This window comes from Ctenopharyngodon idella, chromosome 5 (genome assembly GCF_019924925.1).
Source record: "Ctenopharyngodon idella isolate HZGC_01 chromosome 5, HZGC01, whole genome shotgun sequence".
In the NCBI taxonomy this organism is placed as follows: Eukaryota; Metazoa; Chordata; class Actinopteri; order Cypriniformes; family Xenocyprididae; genus Ctenopharyngodon; species Ctenopharyngodon idella.
The window spans coordinates 17,146,861-17,162,890 of record NC_067224.1 but is presented as its reverse complement, the minus strand read 5'-3'; the positions used below and the strand labels follow the sequence as shown (position 1 = coordinate 17,162,890).

Sequence of the window (16,030 nt, the reverse complement as noted above, 5' to 3'; positions counted from 1 at the left end):
TGTTTTTGGTCCTGTCAGTTTAAACATTCAAGCGATTTTAAGCCATTCGAGCTCACAAAGACGCAAAAGAGAACTAATTTCTGAACTCTAACGCAAACACCGAATTCCGTTCTCTTCTGTCTCTATTTGTGCTTGAACAGACACATACACACAAAATAATGTTAAAATACCCATCTCGGCGAGTATCCTCATAAACACGGTCACATATGGCTTACGTGAACTTAAACAATTGAGAAAGAAAATGGATGCGTATCATTGTATTGGATCCGTTCTTTTTGTCACCTTATTGGTTCAAATACACACAGTTGTGTGTCAAATGGCCATCTTTGTGAGTATCCTCATAAACACAGTTTATGTCTTAAGTGAATATAAACAGTTGAGAAAGAAAGCATGTGTATCAGTATATTAGATCAGTGCATTCAGTCATAAAGGGGACAGCAGCCTAATATATCTGCTGCTGTCTGTGCCATTAATGTTAACCAATTTCATACTCTTGACTGAATCACTTTTGTAACTTTAATAAGAATAAATGTACAGTATATTAAATTTACACTATTAAATATACTGCGTACACTCTGCATTATTTTTGTCCATTTAATTACTTTATACAATTTATGTAGAAACCCATTTCTATAGGTCTATCTAGTGCTTGAGGTTTTTCAGGTCTCTTCATTTGTATCTTTGTTCTATTGTAGTGTTTTGTTCTACTGCTTGTAAATAGTTTCTTTCCTATCATATCTATTTTATCACCCTTTAATTAATTTGAGCAAATGCATAAATATTGAAATGTATATTGAATATTGCCAAAACACTATGGAGAATTTAAGCTACATCAACCAGCCCTAGTTCTCACTGAAGATTTATTATTTACCTGAAATATTTCTCTTTTACATATTTATATCATATATTTTTATATAATTTGACAGTTAATAATGTGTTTAGTCATGAAATAATTAAAAGTGTCGCAGGTGGACAGATGTTAACTGCTTGAATTTGTAGTCGAGGGTGGTTACATAGTGCTCGTAGGAAGGGCTGTTAAATTAGTCATGTGTTTTTTCTTCAATATGAATGTTTCAAACCATTTGAGGACAAAGTTGCTTATTCATCAGTTTCAGACTGTCAGGGTGTTTTCACAACAGTGATGCTATTTTTCTGGGGTTCAGTTGAGATCATGAGTTCTTTGGTGTCCTCGTGCAGAATGAGAGATGGGCTCAGATGACAGCTGACAGCAGTGTTGAAGGGCACTGTTGTAAGGTTGTGAAGTTTCATCATCATACTGATGAGCGGTGACGTGACATATTTAGAGGTGTTTTTTTGAGGTAGTCGAGACCTATCACGAGAGACGGATGTGTTAAAAGTGCTTAAGAGAGCGAATACGACCCCTCAATCAAGTCTCAACAAGCCCGCTCTGCCCTTGCTTCCTTCCAGATGAAGTGTTGTAAATTGAGCGGTCCGACTCCTTTCCTTTATGTCTGGCATGGACTAACCACAGAAAGGTCATGTCCTGTTTTCATTGAGCCATCTATGAAGATGAAACACATGCAGGAAGAATTTTGCCCTGCTTCCATGGTATCTTGTCAGGATCTTTTCATGGCATTTTTGGTGAATAATTCAGAAGGCTTTTTTTTTCAAGGCTATATGGATCTAAAAATACAGCCATTGTCTGGAAATCATAACATATTCAAGTGTCGAGAGATTTGTGCTTCAGGGTGAGGTTTAAGTGCCTGAGTGCTAGAACATTGACTCTCTTATTGGGTTCATTTTGCAGTCAAACAAGCCTTTTCACTTCATGTGTGAAGTACCACTTTTCTTGTGAAGTGTCATTATAATGTCCTGTTTGTGGGCTAATACTCACATGGTTAACTAGTCAGTGCATATTTTGCACTCCTATTTATGGTTCAAAGCTCCTTTCTGTCAAAGCTGTGAATGAAGTTGCTGATGACATGCTGCTGTGGTTGTAACCATTTATTTTTGTCCACAGTGCAGCAAATATCAGTTGATTTCCATTACAGCAAGGCATAAAAAGTGTCAAGGCATGTGAGTGGTTTGAGTGCTATTAAGAAAGTGGCACCTGTCCCCTTCAACACACTTCCTGTTCCTCTGCTTTTGCAAACAGCTTTTGCAGTCATGCTTGATGTATATTAGCTTCAGTCATCTCACATGCAAATGTGTTTGCACATCATTTGAGAATTTTATCAAAGTGTGTACTGAAGATACTCTTAATTTGAGGACACTTGGCTTTTGGCCTGTACTGAAAAATAGGCAGATTACAGTATAACCATTATTGAGATTTTAAACCTATGAAAGGTGAAGCATCAGTTCTTATCGTTGTGTTTATACTGTTTTCAGCATCTGCTATCTCAGTATAAGAGGACAGTCCACATCAACTCCAGAGCTTCTCTGCGAGTTAACTTCATGAACATTTCACCATTTTATTTGATATAAGGGTCAATGATGTATAAGGAATTTCGACAGGCCCATTTTAAAATACAAAAAATATCTATTGCAGTTGTTCAAACATTAAGAATGTTGTGTACACATAAATTCATATTAAAATTTTAAATTAATAAAAATGTTTTAAAAATACCATTCACTTAAGCATACTGTATCACTGATTCATATTTCAGCCACAGAAATTTAGATATTTTATTTTTAATTTAACACAGTTATTGCCATTATTGGTCGCACCACATGTGTGGTCGCTCCAAATGACATGAAGACCTTAAATATCATTAAAAATCCTATTTAAAGAGATCAATAAACAAATAATAAAAATAATAATAAAAATAATTTAAAAAAAAATATTTAAACCAGATTTCAGAGAATTTTCATGACCAAAAATGGTATAAACTTTTTTTTTTATATTAAAAAAATCACATCGCAAACATAAGTGCACCATTTCATTTAAGTTGACTTAGAAAAAGTTAATTAATACTTTAATTCGTCAAGGACACATTAGGCCTAAATTGATCAAAAGTAACAGTAAAGATATTTATAATTTTACAAAAGATTCTATTTCAAATAAATGCTGGTCTTTTGAACTTTCTATTCATCAAATAATCCTGACAAATAAAATATATCACAGTTTCCACAAAAACATGAACATTAATAATCAGAAATATTTCTTGAGCAGCATGTTAGAATGATTTCTGAAGGATCATGTGACACTGAAGACTGGAGTAATGATGCTGAAAACTCAGCTTTGATTACAAAATAAATTTCAGTTTACAGATTTACAGATATTTTAAACTGTAATAACATTTCACTCTTCTCCTAGCAAGGTGTAAATCTATTCTTGCTGCAGGGTCAGAATTAACACGCTGCCTGTGGTTTTTACTTTGCTTGGCAGTGGCATCTGATAAAATAGATTGAAATAGTTATAAATAAATAAATAATAAATGACTAATAAATTCATATTTACCAAACTGAAATTACATTCTCTAATCTTTTTTTTTTTTTTTTTTTTTTTTGCATTTTTCTCATATTGTACAATACAAACAAACTGTCTGAAATATTTTTATAAAATGACGCAAATTGCATAAAAATCTATTCCAAATGATACTAAAATAAAGTACTTTATGTATATAAATTATCAATTGAATACAAAAGCACAAAAACTAGTCAATCTAGGACATGTATCTATCATGGAAAACACTCTGCAGTGGTCGCACCACATGATATTTGGTCGCACCATATGATATTTTCAAATTCAGTCAAAATTTACAGGCAAAGAATTGGCCACCTAAACAAAACAAGCTAGCTTCCCACAAAAGGTCACTATGAAATTTGTAATAAGTTATTTCTGCAAATATATACTTTTAATATTCATCGTTTTTTTGGTCATACCACATGATATCCAAATGTGTTAACTACATATCAGCCGTTAAAAAGGTTATTTTTTTTTCCAAATTTAAGACAGAGTTGCAAACCTGCTCGCTGTTTCCATGGGTCCTTGGCAAATTGGTTTATGATGCAACTTCCTGTCTTTGACTGGATTTCAACATGAAAGTCCCAAAGTGGTAGTTTTATGATGGTCACACAACATGATATTTCATAAAATGGACATCATCGGGCAACGTTTGTTTGTATTATGATGGAAATATAAATACAAATGCTTTACAAATTTGTGCAGGATTACAAAACATGTTGGAAATCATGCCAAATAGTACAGAAAATGAATTTGAATAAATTTAGAGTAATTTCAAAGACATTACCAAAACAGAAGTTATGGCCGGACGGTCACACCACATGATATTTTGACACTTTAAATAACAGAAAATTACAAACAACTAATGTTTTTTGAAAAGTTAAAGTGAGTACATGCACGGGAGAGGTACTACATATAAATGGTATCTTTTTATTCATTTAAACCAGATTGTAACTAAAAAAATGCAATCGGATAGAAAATGTAGGCGTCACGTCATTGACCCATATACTATTGTCACTTCATATACAGACAGAAAACGTCTTTACAACAGCATGTCAAAATTAAAGTTTGGTTTAACTTGATGAAATTGTGACAGAAATACATTATTGTACAGTAGAATGTACTTCTCAAAGTGATATACAAGTGATTATACATTTTATTATAAAAAATTTTGTTTATTTTTTAAACCATTAACTGTATTTCTGAAAAATAAAAGAATTTGGGGAAAAATAAAATGGCCTTAATGCATTTTTTTTTTTTTTAAACTTAATTAATTGTTTTTTAAATTGTTCAAGTAAGGAAAAAAAAAAAAAAAAAAATCAGAATCCAGAAAAATTTAAACTGAAATTTAGATAGCTCTGTAAATTTTTTGTTTTATTCAGTTTCCTCTTTAAATCACTTTTCGTCCTTCATGGAAATCCAAGTGGCAAACCAAAAACGCGTCAGTCTTTGCATTGAGTAAACGCCATCGGTGTAGTCCATTACATAGTCTTAATACTCACAAAAGTGGATATGAGACTTTCACGTGCTCTTTGTCAAGTACACTACACAAATCATTGGATGCTTGGCACAATACACATGTCAGCTAATTTAATGCAAGCATCAGTTTCCTGAGAGGTAAAGAGACTATGATGGAACGCTATTTTGACTTCATGGCTTTTATTCATTGAAGGCACCAGCTAGTGATCAAGCACTGACACGATCAGGCATTCCTCAGGAGGATGAAGGCTGTGCTTGTCTATATCCTATCTGGATGTGCAGAGGGATCTGTTATTTACCCATAGGCCTTGTTGTCGGCACAGGAACTGAACTCTACTGCTATGAAGGAAGAATGGTGAAATCACTAGCCTAAAGGCCAGTTTACACTGAGTCTGATGTCATTCTCTGGGGAATGGGGGAGAAAAGATGCTTGGCATCCAAACAATTTAAAAGTTGATGATAAATTTCCATTGTATTTATTTTTCTATAGAAAAATACCATTTAAAAATTGTAATATTAGTTACGCTTTCAACTCTTTCAAATTCAAAGATTTTCGTGTGTTGATCATTTTAGCGAATCACAGACATATCTGTTGAGCGCGTGAACACAAAGGCCAATCAGAGGAATCTGCTTCACAGCACTCAAAGTATCACATTTTTTTAAATTTCAGTACCGACTTGGTATCGCGGTCTGTACTTTTGACCACACTACTCCACTGTGTTTCCTTTTAAAGGGTTGTTGGTGTGAACAGTTCTTTAGAATGTGTGACTTTTGTTGCTTATGTGTTTGCTTGTACATCATCTCATCTTCGTCATAGCCAATATCGAGGATGACAAGGCCTCTTCATCCTGTTCACACATCTGTGTTTTCAGGAGGCTGTGATTCATCTGAGCACAGAAGTTTTAATAGAGCACATTATCCAGTGTGCTAATAACCTTGTATTGCTGATGTCATTTTATAACGTACAAAGCTGGGAGGCAGTCCCGCTGAGAAGAAAACGCAGCCTCTGGGAATTATGAGGGACTCTCCTTCTGCTAACGGTGCAATTTTACTCAAAGGACTGCTTCATAGAGCCTGTCTGTTCAATAAATTAATATAGAGAGAAGAGGAACTTAGCCTAGTTAAGCCAGCAGTGTGCAGATTACGCCTACACTCTATATCACTGTGGTTGATAAAATGGGCCAATAGTTTACATGACCAAGTGCGTTTCTCATTTTACATTTCGGACTGTATATAATGTGTTATAGACTAAGCTTGGTTCAGTCTGTAACACTGTTGTTATAATTACAAACATTATTATGAATATTATAATATTATGTAATCATAAAAATATTAATTCATGCAAATATTAAAATAAATTATATTGTTAAGCATTCAGAATTCAGCCTTGGTCCATGTGGTAATATGTCGGGCAGAAAATCCAAAGTGTTGGAACATTTAGAGAGAGTAAAGAATGACCACAAAAAGGCGACGTGCGGCCTCAAACATGACTTATTATTTAAAAAATGTAAGTATGTTATCCATTTAACATGGCCGCTCGCTCTATCATTAATGTGAACCTTGATAAATGTGTGCTTAGTCACATATCCAAGTGTTTAGTATAGCCAAATTGCCCAAATTGTTGTAGTGTTTCAGTTTGTTGCTATACTTTATTTATTCATTTTTATATAATGTATATTTATTTTGTTTGTTTTCGGGATTTTTATTCTATGTTGATTATGTCTGCTATGTTGATTATTACTGATTATGTCTGATATTTCTCTTTTAAGTGTTATCCAGTGTTATCAGGTAATCGGGGGCGGTGCCCTGTGTGCCTGTCCGCTACGCCACTGCGCGTGAGCTTTTTTTTTTTTTTTTTTTTTTCCCATTTTACTGACCTGCATCTCGCATTTTTAACCGCAAAACAGTGTTCTGTGTGAATGGCCCCTTACATATTTATCTGCTTTTGGGAGTCCATTTGTACAGACAAAAACAACATTTGTTGAAATCAGAAACCTATCCATGAGCTGTTTGTCAAATTTCTTTTGGACTTTATTAAACACACAGTACAATAGAAATGTTGAACTGCAGCATCTCTTGAGCAAAACTTGAAAAAATCTAAAAGTGACATTCAGCACAAATGAAACTCTCTGGTGCATATGCTTCCTCATGAATACAATAAGTTAGAGTGTGGGAGGGCTGCATACCCACATGATGTCATGCTGTCTGCAGTCAGTGTGACATTTCAACATGGGCAAGACTAAAAAATATCACAGCTGTTCCTGTGTCTCACTCTTATCTATCACCTCCTTCATTCACCTGCCATCGCTTCCTCTTCGCACATCAACAGCAACACATATGTGCTGACTTTTCTGCTATAATTGATTTTGCATTTTTCACCCATGTTTGCAGTGCTAATTGGCCTATGCTTCTGAATGAAATTAACTGTGCAGCCAGAGTGAGTCTAAACAAAGTGTAAGCGAATACATACCTTGAAGCTTTTCACAGTTTAGATGTTTTTGATCTTTATTCTATTATAAAGAGCATTCTTTGGGAAAAAAAAAATGTACGAGTTAGGTTACATATTGTCTTATAGCCTAAACCACAGTGAAAATGCAGAATCATGATTAGAATAGATTTGAAGACTTCTGCCTGACTTGTTTTTGTAAGGACTGTTTGACTTTTAAACCAAATGAGAATAGTTTATTCCCAGAGTGGGCAACCATTTTGACATGAAGGGTTGGTTTTCACTATATTTAAGGATGCAAGATTTTTCAGTAACAGTTTGGTTATCAGTTTTTATTTATATATATATATTTTTAATTATTACCTGAATATTATATTGTATATGCTTATTTTCCCTTTTTTAACATTTAGATTTAGTAACGATGTTAAATTCAGCAAATCTCAAAATTAAAATCAATTTTTTTTCATACTGTACATTTATAGTGCTGTGATGCCTAAACTCACTTGTAACATTTAAAACGAGTTATTCTAGTTTTTAGTGTTTTGTTTTGTTTTTAATTTTATTAGATAAAATAGTTTTGAATTTTCATTCATTTATTGGTTATTGGCTATGACATGAATATTTGCCTGCTTATCATCAGTATCAGCCAAAATGTAATATCAGTGTGTCTCTACTGTATATTCTAATATCGATTTAGCTTTACTGCAGTGTGTAACAAGTGTCTCACAGCAGCCACTGAGCGAATGCGCAGAGTAACGTTATAACATCATTTTCGACACACTCAAATGTATCTAATATGATAAACAGAGCTGCGTTACCTCATACTCATGACCAGAAAAGCGGAAGCGGCGCCAGTGACTGCGGCATAATAAAAGTTCCGCTGCTCGTGAGACGTGTGTTGCGCAATCGCTCCAGCGGCCTTGTTCAGCTCCCGCAACACTCGGTCCTGCTCTGCTTCATACTACGGTAACGTTAATAATCGCATCCATGAACATGATTTCTGCCCGAGTCCTATCCCGATTATTTTCCATCAGCTTGTGAGTTGAAGACCACATGTCCCAAGATTCCGCGCTCAAACTTGGCGTCATCAAGCTACGCCTTTGTTTTGAATAGGCCTCTAGCGACCTTTAGCGGACAGACATTTTTACATATTGCACCTTTAAGAGCAAATAAGAAAGCAGACCAAACTACATTACCATGTGCACAAGTGAGTGGACCCACTGGATAAGCAAAATGGTTTACTTGTTTTGTTTGTTTTAGTTATGTTTTAATCACAATGCGCAGTCCAGTTAGAGCATTTGGCTTCCATACAGCTAATAACTAAATGAATCAGGCTGCGTGCAATGAGGAATGATTACTGCAAGTACGCACAGAAAGCCACCTGTGGAACAACATGAGTTCTTTTTGCACTTTTAATAATTTGTTTTAAAGGGTTCACCCAAAAATTACATTTCTGTCATTAAGTACTCACCCTCATGTCGTTCCAAGAGGTTTTTTTTTTTTTATCCCCCATAGAAAGCAACGTAATTACCGTTATTCAAGTCAATGTGACTACAATGGTTCAACCTTAATGTTATGAAGCGACAAAATTACTTTTTGTGTGCAAAAACAAAACAAAAATAACGACTTTATTCAACAATTTCTTCTCTACCCTGTCAGTCTCCTACGCAGTTGAAGCCAATACTGAGCCGGCGTTCTGATTTAAACAAGGAAGCGCTGCACTGTGTCAACTGCATAAGAGACTGACAGGGTAGAGAAGAAATTGTTGAAATGTTGACTATTTTAACAATGTCTTTATTTCCTTTCTGGTCATTGAATGACACTAATTATGTTGCTCTCTGTGGGGGATTTAAAAAAAAAAACTCTTGGATTTCATCAAAAACATCTTAATTTGTGTTCTGAAGATAAAAGAAGGACTTACGAGTTTGGAACGACATGAAGGTGAGTAATTAATGACAGAAATTAAATTTTTGGGTGAAATAACCCTTTAATATCAAACATGTCTTATTTTACAAAAGTCACGTTATATGATTTTTCTGATTTGCACGTCAAGTTAAAGCGCAAAACTGGACAGGGACAGAATGGGGCAAAATAATAGTTTTATCTCGATTATCCTTTTTCATAATCTTTGGAAGCCAAATTTGAAATCGAAACTCAATTTCGGTTAATTGAGTAAAAGCTACAGTTGGTTTATGTGCAGTCTCCATCTATCCAAGTAAACATGACACAATGGTTAATTGAATATTTGTAGGGTTAAATACACAGCAACTCTGTCTTACTCTTTTGCATTCTGTCTTGACCCCCTGTAGCAAAACACTAAAATCAGACACGAGTGTTATTTTTTTTTTTCTCCAGGGATCTAAAATCTCTAAAACATTAACCAGTGTTGTTAGAAAAGCTACTGTTTAATTTAGAGACCTTCATGTTTTTAATGGCTGAGGCTCTGCAGTAAAAGCTTTTTAAAATTTCTCACTGTGCTGAGGCACCTTTTTAGAGCAAGATTTCACTTTCAATATTTCCGCATGAGTTTTTGTCAAGAGAAAAATTCAGCCGCCGGAGCCCTGTCACATCTCTGTGGAGTGAGAGGGCGGCTTGCATGCTTTTCTTTAAAAAAAAAAAACTCTAAAAAATCCAATGCAATCTCTGCAGGTCTCTTTTTACAGAGCTACTGCATTATAGCAAAGCTTTTTCACAAATCTGGAAGGTGATTTGGAATAACATCAACTAAATATAGGCTTATGTCAGCATGCCAAAAAGAGCCTTTAAAAAAACCTACTTCAGCATTTTCCAACAATTCAGGGTTGCATTAAAATCGATGCTGGTGGAAGACACTAAAATCTGATTTATTGCTGACTAACTTCTTGACCTGTGCTTGCTTTCTTTCAGATGGTACCATGGAATGTTGGACAGAACCATTGCAGAAGAGCGATTGCGTCAGGCTCGGACACCAGGCAGCTACCTCATCAGGGAAAGCGACCGCCGGCCTGGCTCCTTCGTACTGTCCTTTCTCAGCGTGACCAATGTGGTCAATCACTTCAGGTGAGCAGTGCTGACTAGGGCTGAACGATTTTGGAAAAAAATCTAATTGCGATTATTTTTTTACCAATATTGCGATTGCGATTTAATATGCGATTATTTTTTAAGCTCTTTATCTTTTGTATTAAATAAACAAAGACAAGCAATAAATCATTGTAGGGGTGGGAATCTTTAGGCACCTCACGATTCAATTCGATTCCGATTCTGGGAGTTGCAGCCCGATTTCAAAATGATTCTTGATCTTTTTTTCTTATTGATTAGTCTATTAATAAAACTTTTTTTTTATTATTTATTTACGTAATATTATGTAATTATAAGTACATTTTAAAATAATTACACATTAAAACATTTAATTAAAACAATTGCATGTTAATAATTTTAAATAAATATAAGACAGGGCTTAGATTAAGCCAGGATTAGGCCTTAGTTTAATTAGGACATCTAGTAGCTTTTATAAATGTGTCTTAGAAAAAAAACATTACTGCTGTGCATCTTGAGACAAAACAATGGCACTCTCATACAGTGGGTACGGAAAGTATTCAGACCCCCTTAAATTTTTCACTCTTTGTTATATTGCAGCCATTTGCAATATTAGTAGAAGCACCCTTTTGATCTAATACAGCCATGAGTCTTTTTGGGAAAGATGCAACAAGTTTTTCACACCTGGATTTGGGGATCCTCTGCCATTCCTCCTTGCAGATCCTCTCCAGTTCTGTCAGGTTGGATGGTAAACGTTGGTGGACAGCCATTTTTAGGTCTCTCCAGAGATGCTCAATTGGGTTTAAGTCAGGGCTCTGGCTGGGCCATTCAAGAACAGTCACGGAGTTGTTGTGAAGCCACTCCTTCGTTATTTTAGCTGTGTGCTTAGGGTCATTGTCTTGTTGGAAGGGAAACCTTCGGCCCAGTCTGCGGTCCTGAGCACTCTGGAGAAGGTTTTCGTCCAGGATATCCCTGTACTTGGCCGCATTCATCTTTCCCTCGATTGCAACCAGTCATCCTGTCCCTGCAGCTGAAAAACACCCCCACAGCATGATGCTGCCACCACCATGCTTCACTGTTGGGACTGTATTGGACAGGTGATGAGCAGTGCCCGGTTTTCTCCACACATACCACTTAGAATTAAGGCCAAAAAGTTCTATCTTGGTCTCATCAGACCAGAGAATCTTATTTCTCACTGTCTTGGAGTCCTCCATGCGGGCTTTCATGTGTCTTGCACTGAGGAGAGACTTCCGTCGGGCCACTCTGCCATAAAGCCCTGACTGGTGGAGGGCTGCAGTGATGGTTGACTTTCTCCCATCTCCCGACTGCATCTCTGGAGCTCAGCCACAGTGATCTTTGGGTTCTTCTTTACCTCTCTCACCAAGGCTCTTCTCCCCCGATAGCTCAGTTTGGCCGGACGGCCAGCTCTAGGAAGGGTTCTGGTCGTCCCAAACGTCTTCCATTTAAGGATTATGGAGGCCACTGTGCTCTTAGGAACCTTAAGTGCAGCAGAAATTTTTTTGTAACCTTGGCCAGATCTGTGCCTTGCCACAATTCTGTCTCTGAGCTCTTCAGGCAGTTCCTTTGACCTCATGATTCTCATTTGCTCTGACATGCACTGTGAGCTGTAAGGTCTTATATAAGCAGGTGTGTGGCTTTCCTAATCAAGTCCAATCAGTATAATCAAACACAGCTGGACTCAAATGAAGGTGTAGAACCATCTCAAGGATGATCAGAAGAAATGGACAGCACCTGAGTTAAATATATGAGTGTCACAGCAAAGGGTCTGAATACTTAGGACCATGTGATATTTCAGTTTTTCTTTTTTAATAAATCTGCAAAAATGTCAACAATTCTGTGTTTTTCTGTCAATATGGGGTGCCGTGTGTACATTAATGAGGAAAAAAAATGAACTTAAATGATTTTAGCAAATGCCTGCAATATAACAAAGAGTGAAAAATTTAAGGGGGTCTGAATACTTTCCGTACCCACTGTATGTCAGTGCAGGTTGCTTTCAGTTAAAACGGCTCAAACATTTATTTTAGTCTGGGACTAGGCTTAAGCCTTGTCTGTGAAACCAGGGGAAAAGCTAGTAAATAAGAGCGGAAAAAAGAAAAGGAAAAAAAAAAAAAAAAACATATTACAAGTAGGCCTAATAAACAAATAGTGCTTTCAGTATTTAAGAGTATCTGAACATTTTTCTTCTAAGAGCTGTGATTTTTCTCTTTCTCAGCTTTACTGTTGTTGAATATTATGATGACATCACAGAGAGCGGGAGATCTAATAAGCTACATTCACACTAATGCACAGATCTCTTTTGGAATATAAGATGTGGTTTGTCCTGTCTGTTTGATCCCTTAAGACATAACTGACTGTGTTTACATTAATTTCGCGTCATAAAAGCATTTTGAGATGCAAGTATATTTAACCACTTAAACGGAATCGCGCACAGCCGCACGCGCGAGCACTCTTCACAAAGCGCGCGTCAGCATTTAAAATTGACTTACCGACATAACTGAGGCAGCATTCGTAGAATATTTGAAAGGAAAGTACCGGCGGACGAGACGACATACTGCAAGCGTAAGCAAAGCACGCATTTCTCACAGTGCATATTCGTTTCAACCTTTCCAAACTTTATTAAAGATTATTTTGTGGATGGTTTGTGTGTGTGTGTGAGAGAGAGAGAACAATTGGAAGCAAGCAGAATAAGTTTCTAAAGCACACGCAGCGCCATCGCGCATCTGTGGTAAAAACTAAGCGCAGAATCGTTAGAGAGAGAATCTTTTCTGCCATCTCTATTGTATAGTATGACCAACACAATATTATACAGATTAAACATAAACTGTGCTTTTGCGTATGCGTAGCGTGCCAAGTTGATGCTTCCTCTGCAGACTGCTTTACTCTCGCGTGTCACGTGACGTGTAATCGCAGCCTTTGCGGTTAAAAGATCGCATTTTGCCAAATCGCGATATTATCGCAAATGCGATTAATCGTTCAGCCCTAGTGCTGACTGGACCATATAGTTTCATTAATGAGCACAAAACTCCATTAAATTTCACATAATTATGTCCCATCAAGCAGACAGTTGTTGTACAATAGTCTCTGTTAACTATTAAACGTACATTGTCCTTCACTATATCTACTACTTACATGATTGATGCCTCAAATCATGTGAATTGTTTGAGAACATGTGTGCTTTTATTTTTCTAAATAGATGATTTTCAACTGGTAAACTATAAAACAGCCAAAAAAAAAAAAAAAAATCTTGGACTTACATGGATAGTGGCACTGAAGCCCTATCTATAGACTAGAATATTACAGAGACAATTATGAAAACAGCACTTGCTGACCCCAAACTTTGAAATGGTAGTATACATTTCATCATTTAGCAGACACTTTTATCCAAAACAATTTACAAATGAGAAACATGTGAGCAAATAATCATAAGACTGTGTCCTAACCAGATGCGATAAAAGGTATCTTTTCCATGTTAATCAGAGTTTTTGTCCTAACCAGTCGTGACAGCGATACATGACAATTCTATTTTAGAAATGGTTTTTATTTCTGCATCGTCGCAGCTGGAACAATAACATAGAAAGTATGACAATGATAATCTCAAGTTCTGTTTATGTGTTTTAATTAATGGTAAAAGCATCTAATGTGAGTTTGAATATCAATTTGTGTGAACTTTATAACCATACTGAAAGCGACAATGGATAATTCACCTTAGATCTTGAAAATAAATTAAAGGAAGCCTGAACGTCAACAAACAAGTGTATTCTATGACAAAGACTGTTTTAGTCACTCAGTATGTATTTTTAATAATGTTAAAATGGTGTAATATTTATGAATTTGATTATATACTTATCAATTTTGTTGCGAATGCAGTGCGCTTGCAGAGAGCTCTGCCCACACACTCTTCTGATTGGCTGTGATTTTTATTTTTATTTTTATTGATTTTGTCGCGTCTCGTAGTCTCGTTGTGTGTGGTGTAGACGGACAAATTGCTTGTCACTGGAATCTTATCGCATTGCGTCTGGTTAGGACACTGTATAAGAGCCAACAATTTTTGCAGTACCCATTGCCAAGTTTCAAGTATAGGCTAGATTAGTACATGAGCTAGAGCAGTAGTGAAATGCAGTAACATCATATTTCTAAATGATAAACACTGGCATTTATTGGTAAAGGTTATATGCTGTCTTACATCAATAATGAACAAACTTGTTCAGCCTATAATGATCGATTTATAAAGAAACAAGCAATAAACAAACAAACACGTCCTTTTAGTAAAATATTTATCTTATTCTCCATCACACATGCTTCTAGAGTGTTGCATTGTCTTGCTGCAGTAAAATTAAGCTCTCACATTTAAATAAACATGACCATTTGCACAACTTGAGCTTTACAACCACTGGAAGTGCTTTTGTGGTCCTGTTGAATGTATTTGGAATGACTCACTGAATTAAATATTTTATCCCAGTAAATGTCAGTCTTACTCATTCAGGCATTGTAATTTTAATGAAGTAAGGCAAGACACTTTCTTCTTTGTGTGCGTGTTCAGGATCATTGCTATGTGTGGAGATTACTACATCGGTGGACGACGCTTCTCGTCCCTGTCAGACCTCATTGGTTACTACAGCTATGTGTCTTGCCTACTGAAAGGTGAAAAACTGTCATCTCCAGTGGCTCCCCCAGAGGTACGATCAGAACTTCTGACTTTATGAATAACACATTCATGTGCTTCTCGTATTTGTTGCTATATCTAAGGTTTTGGATCCAGAATCAGAATTGCATTTTTGTTAATCTTTCAGTGCTGATCATCATTGCGGTAATATGTGCCATTGTCCTTGTGGTGTTCCTATAACCTCTATTTCTCCTTCCAGCCAGTGGAGGACAGGCGACGAGTGAGGGCCATACTTCCATACACCAAAGTGCCAGAAACTGATGAGATCAGGTATAAAAACCCTCTTAAAAGTCATCCTATCTCATATTTCGTGATCCAGTCTGAAGTGTCCTGTGTCCTAACTGTGTCCTGCCTGTTTGCGGGAATGGAATTTAAACCCATTTAAATGCTTGTAACAAGGGCTGCATGATTAATCATATTTTAATGGTGATTTCACGATTTCTGCTTTTGATTAAGCATTTCTGCAATTATTGGCCCACCAGTATTGGACCAAAAAAGAAAACACATAATTTAGTTGATCATTTTAGTAGTAGTTCGCTTAGCGTTCACGGTGTCAGTTTTAAGACTGAACCTAAGGATACAAAAAAAAAAAAAAAAAAAAACGACTTTTGAGGTATATTTTGTGAATGAACTTACCAAACATCCAAAACAATGCTGTGTGCTGCGAACTTATAAAATGTGTTGCACATAAACAAATATCTGCTGCAAGGAAACTTGAACTGAACTGTATTGGGCAATGTTGCTCCTATGATAAGAAAAACTAGGCATTCTTGAGCATTCTGTCCTTTTTAGGGTCGCATCTTGTGACATCACATCTTGTTTTTGGTTCACTTAGATATATTTGGTCCATCCTTTTCAGGGGTCTCGGTCTGCTTGTTTTGTGCGCACCAGGGTTAGGGTGGCACTTAACAAAGCAATCGCACCAGAGTTCATTTTAATCGGACCAAACCTGCCAAGTGTGAACACATCCTTAATGTAT

At 36.2% G+C, this 16,030-nt stretch overlaps 1 protein-coding gene across 1 annotated transcript in view; it reads left to right on the top strand.

Annotated features, from left to right (window-relative positions):
• rasa1a (RAS p21 protein activator (GTPase activating protein) 1a) overlaps window positions 1–16,030 on the top strand; it is a 48,983-nt gene that overhangs the window by 10,898 nt on the left and 22,055 nt on the right. Inside the window, exons 2-4 of the mRNA XM_051892517.1 lie at window positions 10,239–10,391; window positions 14,929–15,064; window positions 15,251–15,321. Coding sequence (XP_051748477.1) covers window positions 10,239–10,391; window positions 14,929–15,064; window positions 15,251–15,321 — 360 coding nt within the window. The remainder of the gene's footprint in view (window positions 1–10,238; window positions 10,392–14,928; window positions 15,065–15,250; window positions 15,322–16,030) is intronic.